Source organism: Cynocephalus volans, chromosome 15, assembly GCF_027409185.1.
Source record: "Cynocephalus volans isolate mCynVol1 chromosome 15, mCynVol1.pri, whole genome shotgun sequence".
Classification (NCBI taxonomy): Eukaryota; Metazoa; Chordata; class Mammalia; order Dermoptera; family Cynocephalidae; genus Cynocephalus; species Cynocephalus volans.
The window spans coordinates 77476496-77497384 of NC_084474.1; the positions used below are offsets into that span (position 1 = coordinate 77476496).

At 45.6% G+C, this 20889-nt stretch overlaps 1 protein-coding gene across 2 annotated transcripts; it reads right to left on the reverse strand.

Moving 5' to 3' along the window:
• Positions 1 to 5568: 5568 nt before the first annotated feature.
• KLHL38 (kelch like family member 38) lies at positions 5569 to 18606 on the reverse strand. 2 transcript variants are annotated; one of them, XM_063079390.1, is made up of 4 exons: positions 18403 to 18606; positions 16288 to 17638; positions 7484 to 7589; positions 5569 to 6756 (listed from the first exon to the last, which is right to left on the reverse strand). In XM_063079390.1, the coding sequence occupies exons 1-4, from the start codon at positions 18486 to 18488 to the stop codon at positions 6467 to 6469; spliced, it is 1833 nt and encodes a 610-aa protein (XP_062935460.1). In that variant the 5' UTR covers positions 18489 to 18606; the 3' UTR covers positions 5569 to 6466. The 2 variants fall into 2 exon arrangements, with proteins under 2 accessions (XP_062935460.1, XP_062935461.1); XM_063079391.1 differs by having other exon boundaries at positions 16288 to 17897; positions 18403 to 18492.
• Between the last annotated feature and the right edge of the window lie 2283 nt (positions 18607 to 20889).

Below are 20889 nucleotides of genomic sequence, written 5' to 3' on the forward strand. Positions count from 1 at the left end.
AATTTATGTCCTGTATACATTTGCCATTAGACGTTGGAGTTCGGTAAAAAATTTCTAGTCTCTGTGGAATCGTTTAGTTTAGTTCAACACACATTTACTGAGTATCTTCTCAGTGCCAGGCCCCATGCTAGCTGTGGGGGATACAGAGACATGGTCTATGCCTACAAGATGCCTATGATGAAATGGGGGAGATAAGTCAGCATCATAGTGGCCCTGCCTGGTGCAGAGGGGGAGAATGGCTCACGAGGAATGCCTTCCTAGGGGAGGTGGTATCTGTAGTGGGTGGAATAGCATCTCCCCCAAATTCATGTCTACCTGCACTCTCAGTATCTGACATTATTTAGAAACAGTCTTTGCAGATATAATTAAAGTAAGGATCAAGATGAGATCATATTGAATCAGGGTGGGCCGCAGATCCAAACGAGAGACAGAAAAGGACACACAGAGAAGACCATGTAAGGATGGACGCAGAGATTGGAGTGATGTGGCTGTAAGCCAGGGGCTGCTGGCTGCCACCAGAAGCTGGGATGAGGCAAGGAAGGATTCTTCCCTAGAGCTTTTGGAGGGAGCATGATCCTGCCAACACCTTGATTTTGAACTTCTAGCCTCCAAAACTGAAAGAGAATAAATTGCTCTTGTTTTAAGCCACCCAGTTTGTGGCACTTTGTAACAGCAACCACAGGAAATGAATACAGCATCTGAGTATCTGGGAGGAGCCCTGAAGGGCAGCTGCCAGAGTCCCACCACCTGGTTTCCTGTCCCTTTTCCTGTTCAAGCACCTCAAGCTGGAAAATGCCATTGCTCTGTAAACGCAGGAGCTGCATTCCCTTCCCTGTTCATTCCATGATTCCCCTGTTTAGCGTGATGCTCGGCATATAGGGGTTTCTGGTCAATATTTGTTGAATGCATGAATAGCTGAGTGTGTGAATGAATGAGTGAACAGAAGAGTAGTCAGCAAGCTGCAGGAAATGGGTCCTCAGGTGTGAAAAGCCATGGTAGCCCGAGGGGAGGGGGCTATTCCAGGTCGCCAGGGTCAATTTCCGTTCCTTGGTAAAAGTGGATATTTAGAGAAGTTTTTCACTGGGGACGTGCAGGCTAGCTAGTAATAAGTGCAGGGAGGAGTACTGAATAGGAAGGACAGGGACCTTAGCTGTGTCCATTGCCCCCTTTATGCTCGACACTGTACCATGTCCCTTAATGTTCATTATCTTCCTTGTCCTTGAAACAATCCCTCAGGGCTCAGGGAGGTCAAAATCTCCTCATTTTCCATATGTGGAAGCTGAGGCTCAGAGAGGGGAAGGAACTTGTCAAAAGCGGTACTGCCGGTGAGTGGCAGAACCCGAACTGGACTCAGCTCTCTCTTGCTCCCACGTTTGTTCTCTGTAGTGCAATGTGTTTCCGCTAACAGCGAATCGTTGGGAAGGGAAAGTGGTCAAGATCCCTGAGGATGAAAAAGTCTTTAATGCCTTCCAAGTTCAGATGACGGGAGCGGGAGTTCTCTGAAATGCAATCCAGGAAGATGGAGCACTTGAGGAGGGTTGGGGATCTGGATCATCTGAAGGCTACATGCTTTCAGCGGGTCTCCAACAGGGTTCTCTGGCAAAAAATCAATGTCATTTTCTCGCCTACTGTTTTTCATATACTCTAGGAAATACTGTTCGTCGTTCTCAGATCTGTAATAATAATTATTAAAGATTAGACACCATCTGGGTTCCTACCTGATTTAACCCCCAATTCGTCTGATTTTAAGAGGTGAGGACTTGGGACTTTGTGTTGTTCACCGGAGAGAGTGGATACTGAAGAGGAAGAGCAGAATCAAAAGGGAGGGTTGACCTGGAGGGACAGTGGAGGTTCCAGGCTGGGGCTCACATTCAAAACCACCACTGTTCATGGGCAGAGAATCAGGAAGGGTGTGAATGGGGTGGGGCCAGGATTCCAGTGACTCTGTCCTGCTGGGGCCATGCTGCTCTGCCAGGGGATAGCCCGGTGCAGTATCTGGCTGGCCACATGCTGGCCCGTGGATGGTGTGATGGTGCCCTCCGCACAGCCAGCTGGGAGGGTCGTCCGGTGCTGAAGACCAGCAGCCGCCTCCAGGTCCCGCTCCCCGCTGCCCACGCTCGCTCCCCTCTCTCTCCCTCCCTTGCTATTTTCTCTTCTGCTTCCCCCTCCTTTTTCTGCTCACTCTTTTATGGTGGGACAGGGTGTTTGATATTTTTGTTAGTTTTTTCCTGCTTAACCCTTGCTCCATTTCATGTCTCCTCCTTCCCTTGTCGCCTGTTGAAACGATTAGTCAGGCCATTTGACATTTTTTACTTAAAACGTTTCAGTTTAACTGCTGCTGGCTAAATATATTTTGACCTCAACTATGGACTGTGACTCTCTACTCAGCCAGTGAGGCCAAGGAAGCCTCGTGCCAAAACTGTCTCTTTCTTTTTGGACTGAGATTATCCTCAGCAGATTGGAAAGGATCCCTCATATGCTGAGATCTGTTTTGCCATCAAATTCAGATATTGAGTTTGGCCAGTGGGATGCACAGGTGTGTGGACTCATCTGCCACAAAAGCATCTTATTGACACACAAAGCTGGCCTGTGACGTGTTTCCAAGTGCTTGGCCCTGGTGCCATCTTTCTTTATAAATCCCAGGAGGCAATTTACATAGTTCTTCTGTGCCCCAGGGAGACTTGGACAAGCTTCAAGTAGCTACAAACTCTGGCAGCTTATTAAATATTGGACTGAGAGGAAAGGAAAAGAAAGTCAAGGCATTAGCAAGTCTCTGACAGAAGGATTTTTGGAGACCACAGAAGGAGTTTATAGACGCAAGACACCCACTTCTAAATCCAGGCAAATAGATCTTTCTGGATAAAGCCCCCGAACCTCCAGGCTTGATCCAGGTAGGCCAGGACACTTCATACCCCATCAGGACTTGCCAAACCCAGTTCAGGGTGGGAAAGGGAAGAAAAGAGGGAAGGACAGGATGAGCCCTTTGCAGAGGATCTGGAGCACTTAAAACAGTGCCTGCGCACACTTACCTCTGAGTTTGAGATGGAGACCCCAGCGACATGTAGATTCAGCCTCTTTACTCATTTATTAATTCTTTAGTTCATTCAGCATGAACGGGACAGATATGAGCAATCTAGAGGGGAAGACAGCAACCAAACAGGTGTAGAATGAGGGTCTCAAGGGGGAAGGGTAGGGGTCAGTGGGGGCATTTCATGGGAGAGCTGACCCAAGCCAGGCTGGGGAGGGGTACATGGAAGGCCCCCTTGATGCAGGATTTTTAATCTGGTGTGTAGGGTATAAATTGAAATTACATCAGGTGAAGGGGTAAGAGGGAAGTGAATCAGGTAGTGATTCCTCCTGAGGCAGGAGTGAATGAGAGTATAGAATAATCAAGAATGGCTGGAGCAGAGAAGATGAGGCCAGAGCGGGAGGCAGGTGTTGGACTGCGGAAGGCCCTAGAGGCTAGATCAGAGATTGGGGGCTTTATGCAAATGTCTCCAGGAACCTTTCAAGCAGGTGAGTAACAGGATCAGGTTTGTGTTTTAAAAAGGTGACTCTGACGATTGCTCTGCGGGGCGGGAGTGGAAGCAGAGAACCCTTGCAGGAGGCTGGGCAGGAGATGGGGATGGCTTGCACTCGGAGAAGCGGCAGTGAAGACAGGGGGACTGGAGGATTTGGGATCTGTTTCAGGGTTGTCGCTGACAGGACATGTTGGTGGGGTGGAGGCAGGGAAGGCATCTCTGAGCAGCGACCTGGGGAGGTGAGGGAGTGAGCCACGTGGCTATGGCATCTGGGACAAGCGTTTTCAGGTGGAGGAAATCAAGTGTGAAAACAAAGTGCTTGGAATGCCTGAGCCTGAAGGGCAGCGTGGCTAACGCTGAGTGACAGGGACATGATGGGACACGAGAGTGTGAGGCCGTGGGGTAGGGGAGAAAGCTTGCAGGTTCCTCAGGGTCATCTGAGTGAGCTGGGAAGGCTTTGGAGGGTTTTATACAGGGGAAAGACCTATTTTGACTTATGTTTATGTTTTAAAAGATCACACAGGCTGCTGTGTTGAAAGGAGATTGAGGTCTCTAGAGACCAGTGATGAAACCATCGCAATAGCTCAGGAGAGAGAGGACGGCTGGGACCGGAGTGTGCGCTGTGGATGGCGACGTGTGGCTGGGCTCTGGGTGTATTTGGAACAGACAGAGTGGAGCGTGGGAGAAACAGAGAAATCAAGACTAGCCCAAGGCTCTGGGCCTGAGGAACTGACGGGAAGGTGCTGCCCTCTCCCAGGGTGGGGAAGCCCATGGGAGGAGCAGATTTGGTGAGGTGAGAGGGGTCTTGAACATGTTGAGTTTAAGAAATGGATTTAGCATTAGTGTGGAGGCAGAGAGCACACAGCTGAGTCTGGAATTAGGGAAATTGGCAGGGTGGCAGCATGTGGGTGGTATTCAAATCCAGGGGCTAGATGAGCTCACACATCTAGGGGATGAGGGTAGATACACAAAGGTCTGAGGACTGAGCCCTAGGGTGTGTCACTACTTAGTAGTCAGGAAAATGAGGAGACAAGAATGAGCTGCAGAGAGTAGTAGGAGGGGAAGCAAGAGCCGTGTTGTCCCAGCAGGGGGTGAGGAAGGTGTTTCAAGATGGCAGGAGGGACAGCTATGCTGCATGCTGCTAGCTGTCAAGGAAGACAGGAAATGAAAATGGACAGCCAGTTCTGGCACCGAAGGGGTCACTGATTACCTCTCCAAGCACAGTTTCTGGGAGAGGTAGGATTGACAGCTGAATGGAGAGGGTTCAAAGACAATGGGTTGGAATTAGATGCCAGTCAATGTCTAAGGAGACAGTGTCCAGGCTATGGGGCAGGAGCTGACAATCCAGGTAGGGTCTCTGGATCATAGCCAAGTGGTTTAGGGAGCAGGGCAGAGCTTCAGACCCTGGTAGGAGATTCTGAAGTGCAAAAATACAAAGTAGGAAGAAAAGAAAAGCCCAGAAGATGGACCTAGAGAGCCGGGCAGGGAGGAAGGCTACAGTTTGGGGGCACTCTGGTGTCAGGCTCAGGGCAGCAAGACCCACTCCAGATGCTTCCACTGGTGCAGAGACAACTTTGCCTACACTGCTGAGCTTAGGGCTGGCCAGGACAGAATGGAAATGGAACCAGCATGCAGGTCTTCAGTGCCCACAGCTGAACAGGGCAGTGGTTCTCGACCCTGACTACACATTACAATCATCTGGGAAGCTTTTAATGAATGGAGTTCTGGGCCCCACCTCTGAGAAGCCCCGTTCATCTGTCTCAAATGGGGCTCGGCCCTGTTTCCGAACATGTTCCCAGGTGATTGTAACGTGCAGGCAGCGCTGAGAACCGTTGCTCTACATTTCAGCTCATTCCTGAGCTTGGGACCAAGCCAGTGCGGGAGGCCCCTCGAGATAACGGGGGCATCCCAGGCCTGTGATTGCTGTGATCTCTGAAATAATTTGTTGGCTTTCCCCAGAAGAGCAATTCTCATAACATTTACCAAAATGAAAATCCTGATTAATTCTGCAGGTTTATAGCTCCCCAAAGGCAGGAGAAAAAGATCATTTGGCACCAGAAACACACTTTATTCTGGCAGCGCAGGATAATTTTCAAACACTAGATACTGGATTGCACATACTTATTTGGAATTTCAATGTACTACATCTGTAGAATGCAGAGAAACACAGTCATGGCCAATTGCTCATGCTGCCACCTGAACCAAGGGCCTCCAGCGATCCTCCCGGGTCTCTCAGCCCTCTGTTCTGGATTTCAACAGTGTCCTGGGCAGATGTGATTTTTGTCACCCCAGAATTTCTTCTTTTGAGAAACCGCTTCTTTCTCATTACATGCAATTCGAATGGGCTGTCAGTCACAATAGTTATCCCCACCTCTTCCTGTGGGGATATGATCCAGGACTGGCTAGTTACAGCTGCACAGTCCCTGGCAAAGGTGATGGCTCAGGAGGGAGGTATGGAATACAAATAGGGCCCATCAGCACTGGTTTTTAGGACTACTATGTGAATAATGACAGATAAATTTCTCTCCTGAAGGTGCACAGCTAGAGAATGTGAGTCTGGGTTTAGCAGTTGTCACTGTCCCCATACTGTGTGAATAAAGAAGCTTGTTTGTAGAGTGAAGCCTAATAGGGATGAGGTAGAGAGAGAGGGAAAGGGTGAGGAGAGAGGGAGAGAAGACAGAGAAGAGAGACCAGAGGAGAGAGAAACAGAGACACACAGAGAGAGTAGAGATGGGGGTAGGGGCGGGAGAGGAGAGAGACAGAGACAGAGAGAGAAGACAGATCGGGGGGGGGGGAGCAGAAAGAGTTTTCTGGCAACAACACGCCCGGTTCCAGGCCTCCCTGCTCTCCCTGCCTCCTTGTAGGGTAGCTTAATCCTCTTTGGAGTTGCATTTCTGTCCCTGAACAGAAAGCGTCTTGCCTAAGACAGAGGTTTCTCATCCCCCTCATGGGAGGCTGGGCGCCTGGGGTATGCATGGGAGAGTAAGGCAGGCGTGGTCGAAGAGCTTGTGAGGCAGCTGTCCCTGGGAGGTCCAGGTGTCCGTGTCGGGGTCGTAGCAGTCAAAGGAGGCTGAGTCCTCGATGCTGCAGTCCACAGTCAGCCGCCGGCCGCCTGTCACGTACAGCTTGTTCCCCATCACCGTGGCCCCGTGGTGCATCCTCCGGTCTTTCATGTCCGCACATTTGACAAACTTATTGGACTGAGGGTCGTAAGCCAGAATCCTCCTTGTGTAACCTGAAACCCAGGTGACACAGGGGCAAGCTCAGCATTGCTTGTCTGGGACTGGAGGTCCACAGTCCTGGGACACGTCCGATCCCTGCCACTTCCTGACACTGAGGCTGGGACTCTGAACCAAAGCATAGGATGTCGAGGTAACTGGCCAAGGCCTGGTATGTGGCAGAGCTGGGTTGGCACCCAGATGATGGGTCCCCACAGCCAGATAGGGTTTATCTGGTGGGTACTATTAGGATCCCCATTTTACTGATGGGAAAACTGAGGCACAGAAAGATGAATAATTTGCCACAGAATATAGAGCCAGTTAGTGGCAGAACCAGGATTTGAACCAGGTCTATCTGATCCCCAAACCAGTCCTCCTAATCATGACACTATGCTGCGATTACAGAGAAATGATCCATTAGTAGCCAATATTATTGACAATAGCAAGCATTTTTTATTTACTGTGTGTCTGGGATAGTGCTAGGTGTTTTAGATACAAAAGTACATTTTATCATCATAACAACTCTGGGAAATAGGCATTATTTCATCCCTTGTTTAAGATAAAGACAGGGGAGAAACTTCTAGATGAGGAAAGAGCTTTGTTGGGTTGCCTACACTGCCTTGGTTGGGTGGATGTGCTTTTAAGAAGACTATCTTGCAGGACGCCATGGGTCTGTTAGTGACCCTTTTTCTGTGGGAGGTGCCAAGTTTGCATCCAGCCCAGCGAGGCTCTATTCGAACTCACCTCCCACAATGATGATCTGCTCCCCGAGCACCACTGCAGGAGCACACACGTTCTTGATCATTCTCGTCTCCATTTTGAACCATGTGTTTCTGGAAATGTGATAAACCTGAGGGGAAATAGAATCATGGCACTGCATTTTAAAGTTAAACATTTTTTTTTAACAAGACAGAAGTAGTAATGGAGAAGGTGAACTAGGAGTGAGTTTTTTCTTTCTACTTTTTTCCAGTTGTTAAAATGTGGCTACATTATTATCAATCGATAAAATGTTATTAAATAACAGAAAGAAGAATATTATTAGAAATCGATCTTTTAAGCAACCCCATGAGATCACTGGCTGCATATGTATAGGATGGACTGACAGTTCTGCACTTGCAGTATGCATCTTGCTTACCTTGCTTAGAACATTTTTTTCTTTTAATGAGAAATGGAGCAACTTGGGTATTCAGAAAACCAATGATTTTTCAGTCATTTTTATTTCTAGCTCATGTTTAAATTTCTAAATATTCCAGTGCATCTGAGAGGGCCTTAGAGCCATGAATACATTTGGGGTAAGTGAGCATGGCTTTTGAACAGTTCATGCCTGAAAGTCATGTGAGCCATAGGAAAAAAAGAAGCACGAGAAAAGGAAGACCAGAGTGGAGATGGCCTGTTCCTTTGCCAGGCTCTGAAATAATGCGTCAAATGTGGATTCCCTAGAACAGGTTCTCCTATTAATGTCCTCAGTTCAAAACTCAAATGTCAAATGTATATTAGTTCATTAAGGGCAAAATTTATAAAACAAGAAATTAATAACAAACGAAACTCTGGAAACTATACAAACACATGGAAATTAAACAGCATTCTACTTAATGTCCAAGGAGAAATCAAGCAGGAAATCAAAAAATTTATTGAAACTAATGAAAACAATGATACATCATACCAAAACCTGTGGGATACTGCAAAAGCAGTATTGAGGGGAAAATTTATCGCATTAAACGCTCACTTCAGAAGAATAGAAAGATGGCAAGTGAACAACCTAACATTTCACCTTAAAGAACTAGAAAAACAAGAACAATCCAAACCTAAAGTTAGCAGATGGAAAGAAATCATTAAGATCAGAGCAGAACTGAATGAAATTGAAAACCAAAAAACAATTCAAAAGATCAACAAATTAAAAAGTTGGTTTTTTGAAAGGATAAATAAAATTGACAAACCATTAGCATGGCTAACAAAAAAAAAGAAGAGAGAAGACTCAAATAACCAAAATTAGAAATGAAAAAGGCGATATTACAACTGATTCATCTGAAATACAAGGAATCATTTGAGACTACTATAAACAACTATACGCCAACAAATTTGAAAATCTGGAGGAAATGGATAAATTTCCGGACACACACAAGCTCCCAAAACTGAACCATGAAGACGTAGAAAATTTGAACAGACCAATAACAATAAAGGAGATTGAAGCTGTTATCAGAAGGCTCCCAACAAAGAAAAGCCCAGGACCAGATGGATTCACAGCAGAATTTTACCAAACATTCAAAGAGGAATTGACACCGATTCTTTACAAACTATTCCAAAAGATTGAAACGGACGCAAATCTCCCAAACTCATTCTATGAAACAAACATCATCCTGATACCAAAACCAGGTAAAGATATAACCAAAAAGAAAACTACAGGCCAATATCCTTCATGAATATAGATGCAAAAATCCTCACTAAAATACTAGCAAACAGAATACAGCAACACATACGTAAAATTATTCATCATGATCAAGTGGGATTCATCCCAGGGATGCAAGGTTGGTTCAACATACGCAAATCAATAAATGTGATACACCATATTAATAAAGTCAAACACAAGGACCATATGATCATGTCTATAGATGCTGAAAAAGCATTTGATAAAGTTCAGCACTCATTCATGACAAAGTCCCTCTATAAGTTAGGTATAGAGGGAAAGTATCTCAACATAATTAAAGCCATATATGCCAAACCCACTGCCAATATCATCCTGAATGGGGAAAAGCTGAAAGCTTTTCCTTTAAGAACAGGAACTAGACAAGGATGCCCACTCTCACCACTCCTATTCAACATAGTGTTGGAAGTACTAGCCAGAGCAATCAGAGAAGAGAAGGAAATAAAGGGCATCCAGATTGGAAAAGATGAAGTCAAACTGTCCCTGTTTGCAGATGACATGATCCTATATATCGAACAGCCTAAAACCTCTACAAAAAAACTGTTGGAATTGATAAATGATTTCAGCACAGTAGCAGGATACAAAATCAACACACAAAAATCAGTAGCATTTCTTTTCTCCAATAGTGAACATGCAGAAGGAGAAATCAAGAAAGCCTGCCCATTTACAATAGCCACCAAAAAAATAAAATACTTAGGAATTGAGTTAACCAAGGAGGTGAAAAATCTCTATAATGAGAACTACAAACCACTGTTGAGAGAAATTAGAGAGGATACAAGAAGATGGAAAGATATTCCATGCTCTTGGATTGGAAGAATCAACATAGTGAAAATGTCCATACTACCCAAAGTGATATACAAATTCAATGCAATCCCCATCAAAATTCCAAAGACATTTTTCTCAGAAATGGAAAAAACTATTCAGACATTTATATGGAACAATAGAAGACCACGAATAGCCAAAGCAATGCTCAGCAAAAAAAATAAAGCTGGAGGCATAACACTACCTGACTTTAAGCTATACTACAAAGTAATAATAACCAAAACAGTATGGTACTGGCATAAAAACAGACACACTGACCAATGGAATAGAATAGAGAATCCAGAAATCAACCCACACACTTACTGCCATCTGATCTTTCACAAAGGCTCCAAGCCTATTCACTGGGGAAGGGACTGCCTCTTCAGCAAGTGGTGCTGGGATAACTGGATATCGATATGCAGGAGAATGAAACTAGATCCATACCTCTCACCGTATACTAAAATCAACTCAAAATGGATTAAGGATTTAAATATACACCCTGAGACAATAAAACTTCTTAAAGAAAACATAGGGGAAACACTTCAGGAAATAGGACTGGGCACAGACTTCATGAATACGACCCCAAAAGCACGGGCAACCAAAGGAAAAATAAACAAATGGGATTATATCAAACTAAAAAGCTTCTGCACAGCAAAAGAAACAATTAAAAGAGTTAAAAGACAACCAACAGAGTGGGAGAAAATATTTGCAAAATATACATCTGACAAAGGATTAATATCCAGAATATATAAGGAACTCAAACAACTTTACAAGAAGAAAACAAGCAACCCAATTAAAAAATGGGCAAAAGAGCTAAGTAGGCATTTCTCTAAGGAAGATATCCAAATGGCCAATAGACATATGAAAAAATGCTCAACATCACTCAGCATCCGGGAAATGCAAATCAAAACCACATTGAGATACCATCTAACCCCAGTTAGGATGGCTAAAATCCAAAAGACTATGAACGATAAATGCTGGCGAGGCTGCGGAGAAAAAGGAACTCTCATACATTGTTGGTGGGACTGCAAAATGGTGCAGCCTCTATGGAAAATGGTATGGAGGTTCCTTAAACAATTGCAAATAGATCTACCATACGACCCAGCCATCCCACTGTTGGGAATATACCCAGAGGAATGGAAATCATCAAGTCGAAGGTATACCTGTTCACCAATGTTCATCGCAGCACTCTTTACAATAGCCAAGAGTTGGAACCAGCCCAAATGCCCATCATCAGATGAGTGGATTCGGAAAATGTGGTACATCTACACAATGGAATACTACTCAGCTATAAAAAAGAATGAAATACTGCCATTTGCAACAACATGGATGGACCTTGAGAGAATTATATTAAGTGAAACGCGTCAGGCACAGAAAGAGAAATACCACATGTTCTCACTTATTGGAGGGAGCTAAAAATTAATATATAAATTCACACACACACATACACACACACACACACAAACTGGGGCGGGGGGGGAAGAAGATATAACAACCACAATTATTTGAAGTTGATACAACAAACAAACAGAAAGGACATGGTTGGGGGGAGGGGGGGAGGGAGAAGGGAGGGAGGTTTTGGTGATGGGGAGCATTAATCAGCTACAATGTATATCGACAAAATAAAATTAAAAAAAATAAAATAAAAAAAAATAAAAATCATAGATTATTAAAAAAAAAAAAAAAAAAAGAAAAAGGAACTCTCATACATTGTTGGTGGGACTGCAAAATGGTGCAGCCTCTATGGAAAATGGTATGGAGGTTCCTCAAACAATTGCAGATAGATCTACCATACGACCCAGCTATCCCACTGTTGGGAATATACCCAGAGGAATGGAAATCATCCTTTCGAAGGTATACCTGTTCCCCAATGTTTATCGCAGCACTCTTTACAATAGCCAAGAGTTGGAACCAGCCCAACTGTCCATCATCAGATGAGTGGATATGGAAAATGTGGTACATCTACACAATGGAATACTACTCAGCTATAAAAACGAATGAAATACTGCCATTTGCAACAACATGGATGGACCTTGAGAGAATTATATTAAGTGAAACAAGTCAGGCACAGAAAGAGAAATACCACATGTTCTCACTTATTGGTGTGAGCTAAAAATTAATATATAAATTCACACACACACACACACAAAAACCGGGGTGGGGGGAGAAGATATAACAACCACAATTATTTGAAGTTGATACGACAAGCAAACAGAAAGGACATTGTTGGGGGGGAGGGGGGGAGGGAGAAGGGAGGGAGGTTTTGGTGATGGGGAGCAGTAATCAGCCACAATGTATATCGACAAAATAAAATTAAAAAAAAAATAAATTAAAAAAAAAATAAATATTAAAAAAAAAAGAAAAATAAAAAAAAAATAAATAAAAATATGGGCTTTATCTGTAATAAAGCTGACAGTTTGGCCATCTAAAAAAAAAAAAAAAAAAAAGGGCAAAATTTAGCACCACAGATACAGGATAGACTTTACATAAAAGAAAAAAGAGAATAATAACAAAAAAGAAAGAACAAAAACATCTGTTTACAGGGGACATGGTGCAGTATTCTTCCCATGAAATTCTTTTCATGTAAAATATAATTGCCAGCATTATTAAAGACTTTATTTTTATCATTTTACCAAGTTTGATCTTCCCAGTCATCCTATGAAGCAGGTACTATTACTTCTTCCCATTTTTCAGATTAGACCATTGAGGCTCAGAGAGGTTAAGTGACATTGTTACTGAGTGACAGATCCAGGTTCTCGGTCCATTCATGAAAGAAAAATTTTTCTTTTTCTTTTCTTTTCTTTTTTTTTTTATGGGACCAGCAAAAGGAAAGGAAGAGAGGGACAGAGAAATGGGACATAATAGGGCTTTACTACCAAGCGAAGGTACCGCCAAAAAAGTGTGCAGGTGTCTCTGCCAGAGAGAAATGCAGGTGCCCCCGACCTTCTCCTTTTCTGTCGTGGGTGGAAGCCCCTGATGGCCGTCTTCTGCCCCGTCTGTTCCACCTAGTTCGCAGGCACTGGCTGATCCAATCTGGATATTTATGAACAGCCTCCCTGGGGTGTGTCCCTATTTTGCCCTGCCTCAGCATGCCCAAGGTCATACAGCTAGAGTGAGTGGAAGGCTGGTCCGATTGAACCCATGCTCTTAAACCATGACACTCATGTCCCTATCTGGAGATTTTCCTGACCGAGGCTTTTGAGACTGGAGATCTCTTGAAGTCTCTGTCAGTCCTTCAAGTCAGAGAAGCCTGCAGGAAGGCAAGTGCTAAAGACAGGGACAATCCCAATGGCCGTGAAGCCTCGAGGTTTCATCTGAAAATATGTAGGTGATAAACTCTTTGGAAAGTGGGATCTTGGAAGAAAAGCAAACACTGGTTGCATTTTACTTGAGTGAGTAATTGCCTTGCAGCCTTCTGTTCTTTATCAGCTTCGGGTATGGTTTCAAAAATAGATTAAACATTTGCTCACAATCCTCCTAATTCCCCAGAGAGGCAAGGATAACAAAGGATGGTGTTTGAGCAGTGGAGGAAGTGATACTTTGTTATGGTAAGGGATTTGCTTAATGCCATCCAGAAACTGAGATAGAAAGAGGGCCAGGTAGAAAGGTAAACAGACACACACAATTTGCATAGTAACCCCATTATGGTATCGTTCTTAAAAGAATGCATCCATGCATTACATGCATGTATTGCATATAACTCTGTACCAATAAATATGTACAATCAACACATTTCAATAAAGAGTTTTTAAAAAAATGTTAATTCAGGCCTGGCTGGTTAGCTCAGTTGGTTAGAGTGTGGTGTTACAACACCAAAGTCAAGGGTTTGGATCCCCATATTGGCCAGCCACCAAACAAACAAACAAAGAAACAAACAAAACAAATAAATTAATTCAGAACCTAAAAAAAAAAAAAAAAAAAAAAAAAAGAATGCATGTAGATGAACCATTCTATGAAGAAAACTCCAAACCTATGCCCGAAAATCCAAACTGCTCCCATCGAGTAACTCCAAGCATTCATTTTAAACTATACTCGAATAGTAAAATGTTCATTTCAAAGCTAGTGCTAAGTAGATTAGAAAAGTATCCAGATTAATACTTTTACCCTTTTCCTCTTCTCATTGCTGTGGTGCAAAAGGATCGCTCACAGGTTTCGTGTGTATTTGGCTTTGTAGTGATCTTGTTTGATTGTACTACATGTTTCTTGATACATTAGCCTAAAGCTTTTCTGAGCTTTGCATTTTATTCTTAGGAAGTTGATGACCATTTTGCAACATGAATTCACCAGCATATTTGTTGACTCTGTTTTGAAAAATAGTCAGAAAAGAGGGAGGGGCTTTAGCTTTACATAAAAGCACTTTGTTCTGTCTGTATTGTGTGGTTGTACCCTGGAGGGGAGCAGAACATGTCTCTCCCAGCTGAAGTAAAGGAGTGGGATTTGGAGCAGTATTTCTGGAAAGACTAAGAATCTCCTTAGCTGGTCAGGGAGAGGCCAAAAATATGGCCTGGGGAAGTGAAGATGAGACAAAAACCTCCACTGGCACCAGCCTGTCCTAGCCATCATCATCCCTTGCCTGGACCTCTATTTGTTTTACTTTATTTTATTTTATTTATTTTTTGCCTGGACCTCTAGAAGAATCTCCCAACTCTCCCCTGTTTGTCCACTCAGGCCCCCTCCAATCCCTTCCTTACAAGATGTCCAGAGGGAACTTCTAAAAATGCAAATTTGATGACCTCATGCCCCCTGCTTGAAAACCTTGGATGAGGTCTCATCACTCTCAGGCAACAATCCCAATTCCTTGGCAAGGCCTAGAAAGACCAGCCTCATCTCCACAAACACCCACCCCTCAAGAATGTTCCAGAATTTTTAAAGGAGGGGCTCAGGCACAGCAGTCTGGGTGGAGGAGGTTGCTCAGGATAGCTTGGGAAGGGGGCTGATGGAGATGATATGAGGACCAAGAGACACCCCTCTCTCCACGGCTTCCCCTTGATACGTGATCGTTCTCCTCTTTACTCTGTGTTGCAACTACCTTGTCATGCTTTCAGTTCCTTAAGGCAATGGGCTGTGCCCCTTTTGTATTTCAGGGCCTTTGTACAAGCTGTTCCCTTACCCAGGAACACTCCCCCTGCTTCAGACACGTCTATTGCACATTCTCTTAGCATCCACCCTCCCCGCCTCCCTCCTCTTTCACTCATCCTCACCTGACATTTTCCTCTCCTGCTTCTCTGCTTAATTCAGCTGAAGCCACCCTCACAGGGTCTCCAAAGTTCCCTGAATCGTAATGAGACTGGGTTAGGGCACCCCCTGTCCTCTTAGAGCACCCTCTATTCAGCATCTGAATTGCACTAGTCTTCCAGACTCCCTGAGGGTTAAGTGTAATTTGCTGTTCCCTCTTATGTCCCCAGGGCCGTCACAGTGGTTGGTGTTTAACATAACTCTTATAAATGAACAAAGCACATCTCTGGGGTCTTCTGGATTATCTACAAAGATAAGCTCAGTGTTCAGGTTTCTCATGTCATTAGATGAACTGCAGAGGTTTCCAGAAACTTGCATGAAGTTGGAAAACACTTAGTATTCTGAAATTTGACCTTTATTAATTGCACTTCTTAGAGAGCTAATTAGTGAAATTGATATCTACCTATCATTAGGACAGGGGTTCCCCAACCTGGCTGCACTTTAGAATCTCCTGGAAGCTTTTGTAAACCATACCTGTCAAGATCCCATACAAAGAGATTTGATTCAGCGCATCTGAGGTCAGCACATCTAAGGGCATTTGGAAGCTGAAGTGTGGATCAAGGCTTGGGAATCTTCTTTTAAGGCCTTACTGATTTGGGTTAGAAGCATCTCTCAAATTCCTATAGGACTTCACTATCTGACATTTGATGTGTTCTGGCTTGAATTTTTAGATAATTTTTTTCTCAAATGAAGATAAACTCTTCATGGACAGGAATTGTATTTGATATACCTTTGCATGTATTACTCTTGCACAAAAAGAATTACTGAATTTAAAAAAATCTTGCCCCAAATTCTTCTTCTTCTCCCCTCCCTCCTTTACTTCCTTCTTCCCCTGCAAATGACAAGTGTGTGTGTGTGCATGTGTGCATGTGTTCATATGCAGGCATGTATGCATGCATGTTTGTGTGTATGTATGTGTGCATGCATGTATATGTGTATATGTTTGTGTGTATATGTGTGCATGTAGGTGTACATGCATATGTATGTGTGTCGATATATGTATTTGCGTGTGTGTGTGTGTGTGTGTGTGTGTGTGTGTCTGCATAAACACACTCATGCACTTACATGATGGGAAGAACGAGCCATTTACCTGAATAAGGCGCACAGGGTTCTGCATGATGTCCTCTCCCCCAAAGAGGTACAGTCTTTGGTCTTTCACAGCGACAGCCGGATGGAGAACCCCAACTGGCATGCTGGCCATACTCTCCCAGACGTTGCAGATGCTGTCATACCTCTCCATGGAGGCCATGAGCTCTTGCCCTTCTCCAATGCCCCCGATGGAGAAGATGAAGTTCTTATGGGCAGTGCTTCTGTGGGAGTAGCGGGCCACCAGCATGGGCTCCCCCAGCCTCCACTGATTGAGTTTCAGGGAGAAGATGTAGACATTGTGACTGACCAGACTCTTCCCTGCATTAACAGCCATGCCCCCAAACACATAGATGCTGCGGTGCAAGGTGACAGCCGAGGCCTTGTACAGCCGAGCTGGGAGTTTAGCAAGGCTCCGCCATTGGCCGGTTTGTCCATTGTATAGCAGGACATCCCTGGTGGTCTGCTGGTTGTCTTTTCTTCCACCCAAGAGGATGAGGCAGTCTTGGTAAGAGTTCCTTGGAGGGACGTGCCATGGGGGCTTGCAGTCTGGGGTGCTGGTGCTGTGCAAAGAAAACATGTGCCTCTTGGCTGTCTCCAGGATCGTCCTGCATGTGGGCGAGGATTGAAGGAGGCTGTCGTTGGCGATGAAGTGGTGGAAGAAGGCTGGATGGATGTACTGAAGCCTGACCTGCTGGAACAGGTCCTGCACGTATTGCTTCCGGGCCTGGAGGTCATGCTTGATCCAAACCATGAGGGCCTCAAACACCTTTTCCTCCTCCCCACAGAGACCATCATCTCCCAGGTAGTCTTGCAACTCCACGGCACAGAGCTCCTTCAGGTCCGCTGATGCAGCCACCTCTGGGAAACAGGTCAAGGCCACCTCCCTGGCTTTCTTCTTGAGGGTCTCACAGCTTAAGATTTCTGAGAGTCTGATCATGCCCAGGCAGTTGCTGGGGGCCAGCTGGCTCTGAAGGTATGAGGAGCAGGCCTCAAAGAGCTTGGGGTACTGCAGCATGGAAGCTGCCCCCATCAGGGGAAGGACGCTTTCGGCTGTGATGTGTACTTCGCCCGTGTACACGTACAGGACGATCTGGTCCAGGGTCGGCGAGTCGATGCCTTTCAGCTGGACTTTGGCCTCACTGTTCTCCCGGAAATTGCTGCAGAACATGGCCTTGAAGTAGGGGCTGCTGGAGGCCAGTACATTTCGGTGGCAGGGGACCTCCCAGGTACCAGCGCAGATGCTCACATCCGTCAGCATCCTGTTTTGTCTCAAGCCATTGAGCTGCCTCAACAAGTCAGAGGAGAAGTCCTGGTCTTTGAAGAACAGTTCATCTGGCGACTCCTCATCCATCCTACAAAGAGGGAAGGAAGTCCCAAAAGGAGCAAGGGCCAAGACTTTCTCAGCAGCCTGTGCGAAAGGGTCTAGCTGTGGGGGCTCCCAGACTCGCGCATCTACGTGCGTTCACCAGATGCTTGCAGGTATCGCCAAGAATATCGTGTAGTGAAAGCTGGAAAGGGAGGCCACCTGCACCCCAGGCCTCAAAGCCAACGCCTCAGTTTTTGGTTGTGATTATTCTCAAAGGTGATAGGCAGATAGCATCTTCAGCTAATCTGAGAAAAAACCCCAAACACCAAAGTTGGTGAAAGTTACTGGATTGTCTGTGGCTGAAATGTTAGCCTGAAGCAAGGTAACAGTGCTGCATTCGATCAGCAGAAGTGTCCAGCCTTTCCCCAGATTCTTAGCACATCCATAAATTTAGTAAAACCATCTAAACATCTCTTCCTGGGTGTTAGTCATTCCCCAAGGATGGCATCCTGGGGGTGTGGCCCTCTGGTAACTAGCCAGAAGTGAGGGATGAAAATACACTTTTACAATATATATATATGAGGGTACTTCAAAAAGTGCATGGAAAAATAGAATTAAAAGATAATACAGCCCTTTCTATGCACTTTTTGAAGTACCCTCATATATATTTTTAAAAACATGGCTTCATGGAGGCTTTCAGGTTTTATTTAAAGATGGAATAAATAGAAGCAGAGCCCAAACAGGACGCTGCTGCATTGGCTGGCATCTGGCAGTCCACCTGCAGAAGCATAAAGCAGTAGGGATATTTACCTTGCTTTGCTGCAGTGACATCCACCGATGCCTGGTCTGACTTGTCCACCCAGAGAGCTTCTACCTCTGGCTCTAAGTGAAACCATCAACTCCAGGCCTTTCCTTCAGTTGGCAAATAATTTGTCCTGGGAGAGTTCTGGGTTTGTTTATGCTGAAGGCACTTTCACAGTTTTCTAGAGCTCTGTGCAAGGACGGCTGGGCAGGGAGACAGTGTATACATTCCAGGGCTAAGAATAGTTGCATATGTACTTTCCACTGTTATGACATGTGACTTTCCAGTTGCCTTTTGCAGCCACCCGAGGGCCTGTAGGGCCGGCGCATGCCCACATGCCTTGTTTCCTTGGCAAGTGTTTACATCGGCATAAATAGATCGAGAGGAACAGCTTCTCTTAGAGAAGAATTTGCCGCCCACTTGGAACCATCCTGAATCCCTTGTCCTAAAAGTGCCTGGGAATTACAGATGTCTGTAAACAGGTTATTGTGACTGGTGGAGAGTCACTGAAGATTGTTCTGGCCACGGTGAGGGGGGTGGGTGGTCACAAGGCAAGCCAGACGTGGGCTCGTGGGTGCTGTGCCGTGGATCTCTATTTCCCACCATCTGCCAAGAAAGATCAATGAAGAGGGCTGTGATTTCCTCCTGCAGGCTCCAAAGTGATGAACTCCATGACAAAAGTTTTTTTTTTTTTTTCTTCTCCATATTTGTTGAGCGCTCTGGAGTTTCCAGACTCATGAAAGCCCAAGCCTCTGCTGGGCCTCCGCACCTCAAGAGCTCCTGCTTTGGAGTGGCAAGGCGGTGGTCCTCCTGCCACCCTGCCTCCCCCAGACACGTACCGATGGTTCCTCAGATAGTGTTTTGTAGCTCGGCCTTCCTTTGCAGTTTTACTTTTCCATTTTCTCTCTTGTCCAGTAGGCTCGAGCTAGAGGCAGGAAGCAAAGCATATTGCTCCAGGGAGAGAGAGAAAAAAGAAGAGGAAAAGGAAGAGGATGAAGGGAAGGGTGGACGGAGGGAGGGAGGTGGGGGGGAGAGGACAGATGAGGGGGCACAGGAGAATGGTGGGGGTGATGGGGCAGGAGCAGCCTCTGATGATAAGAATCAGAACCACTACGAAGGGTTTTAGAACCACAAGAAAGCGTACCAGGGACCTTAGGTCTGTCCTGTTCCCCCCTTCAGGGAGGTCAGTGATTGTTCTAGACATGAGTGGCAGGGAAGCCTGACCTTCTCTCCTTCTCAAGTCTTGCTTGGGCAACAGCAACAGCCTCCCATGCTGTTTTTTTTCTTACTCCTAGTCTCTCTCCTTCTGATCCATCCACCCTGTCACCCCCGGAGTAACCCCTGGCAGGGCGAGTCACAATCTGCCAGTTCCTGGCATCACGCCTTTTAATGGCTCCCCATGTCTTCTGAACTCCTTTGAAGGATTCGGGTTGGTCTCTTGCCTGCTTCTAGAGTCATGTCTTCTCTCACTTGTATTCTTTTATTCTTGCTCTATCTGATAACTTACAGATCCTTGTGTGTGTCTGGTCCCCATGAGGGAGGCTGGGCTGGGCTGGCCTTTATGGGGTCCTAGGCAGGGTGGGGTAGGAAGAGTGTCTGTCACTCATAGTCGCAGATCACAGAGGAGATCATGCCCAAAAGAGGCCAGAAGGCCAAGATCAGGGAAGGGCATCCAGAACATGTCATGGGGTCAGGGGTCTGGAGGCCAGAATTGGAAGCACGACCTGAGCCAAGGGGATCAGAGACCACAGAGGTACAAGCAAGGAGGAGGAGAGAGGGGCTGTGGGTACAGAAGTCAGAGTTGGTGACTACTCCCGGGCTTCTGTGCCATGCTGGTGACATAACAGGTTGGTAGCCAACCTCCTTAAAGGGCCTGAGGTCCCTCTGTTTTGTGCTCTGTGCCTCACTGTGCTCTTCCCTCTGCCCTCTCTGTCCTTCTCACTGCTTCCAGTCATCCGGAGTTTGTGTATCACCCTCCAAAAGGCTTCCTTGACCTTCGCAGATGATTCTTACTCCTCTGCCCCGCTTCCCTTCCCTGTATGTACTTCTGAGGTTACAAGCCTCATGCCTCATTGCAAGTACGTTTACCTGTCTGTGTCTCTTATTAGAGTGCAAGTCTCTGGACAGCAGACTCCCTGACTTAATTGTCCCCCTACCCCCAGCATCCAGCACAGTGCTGGCACACAGCGGGTGACTCATATTTAGTTTCTGAATTGAGCTGTAAGAGAATGGGGAATGTGGAAAGACAGGGAGCTCGGTCGGGTGGGCTTCAAGCCCCCATCTGCTGTGTGGGTTTAGCAGGTTGCCAGGTGGTCCATAGACCACAAACGCAAGTGGTGCTCTGGGATGTTCCTGAATGTCCCTCATTTTAATCAAGTCCACTAACATGCTCAATTGGAAAGTAAAATGATTGCTTTATACAGAAGAGCAAGAGTATGTCAGGCTGGGAACAGGGCTGAGGGCCTCTCAAATCCAAAGCCAGTGCTTCTGTCCTC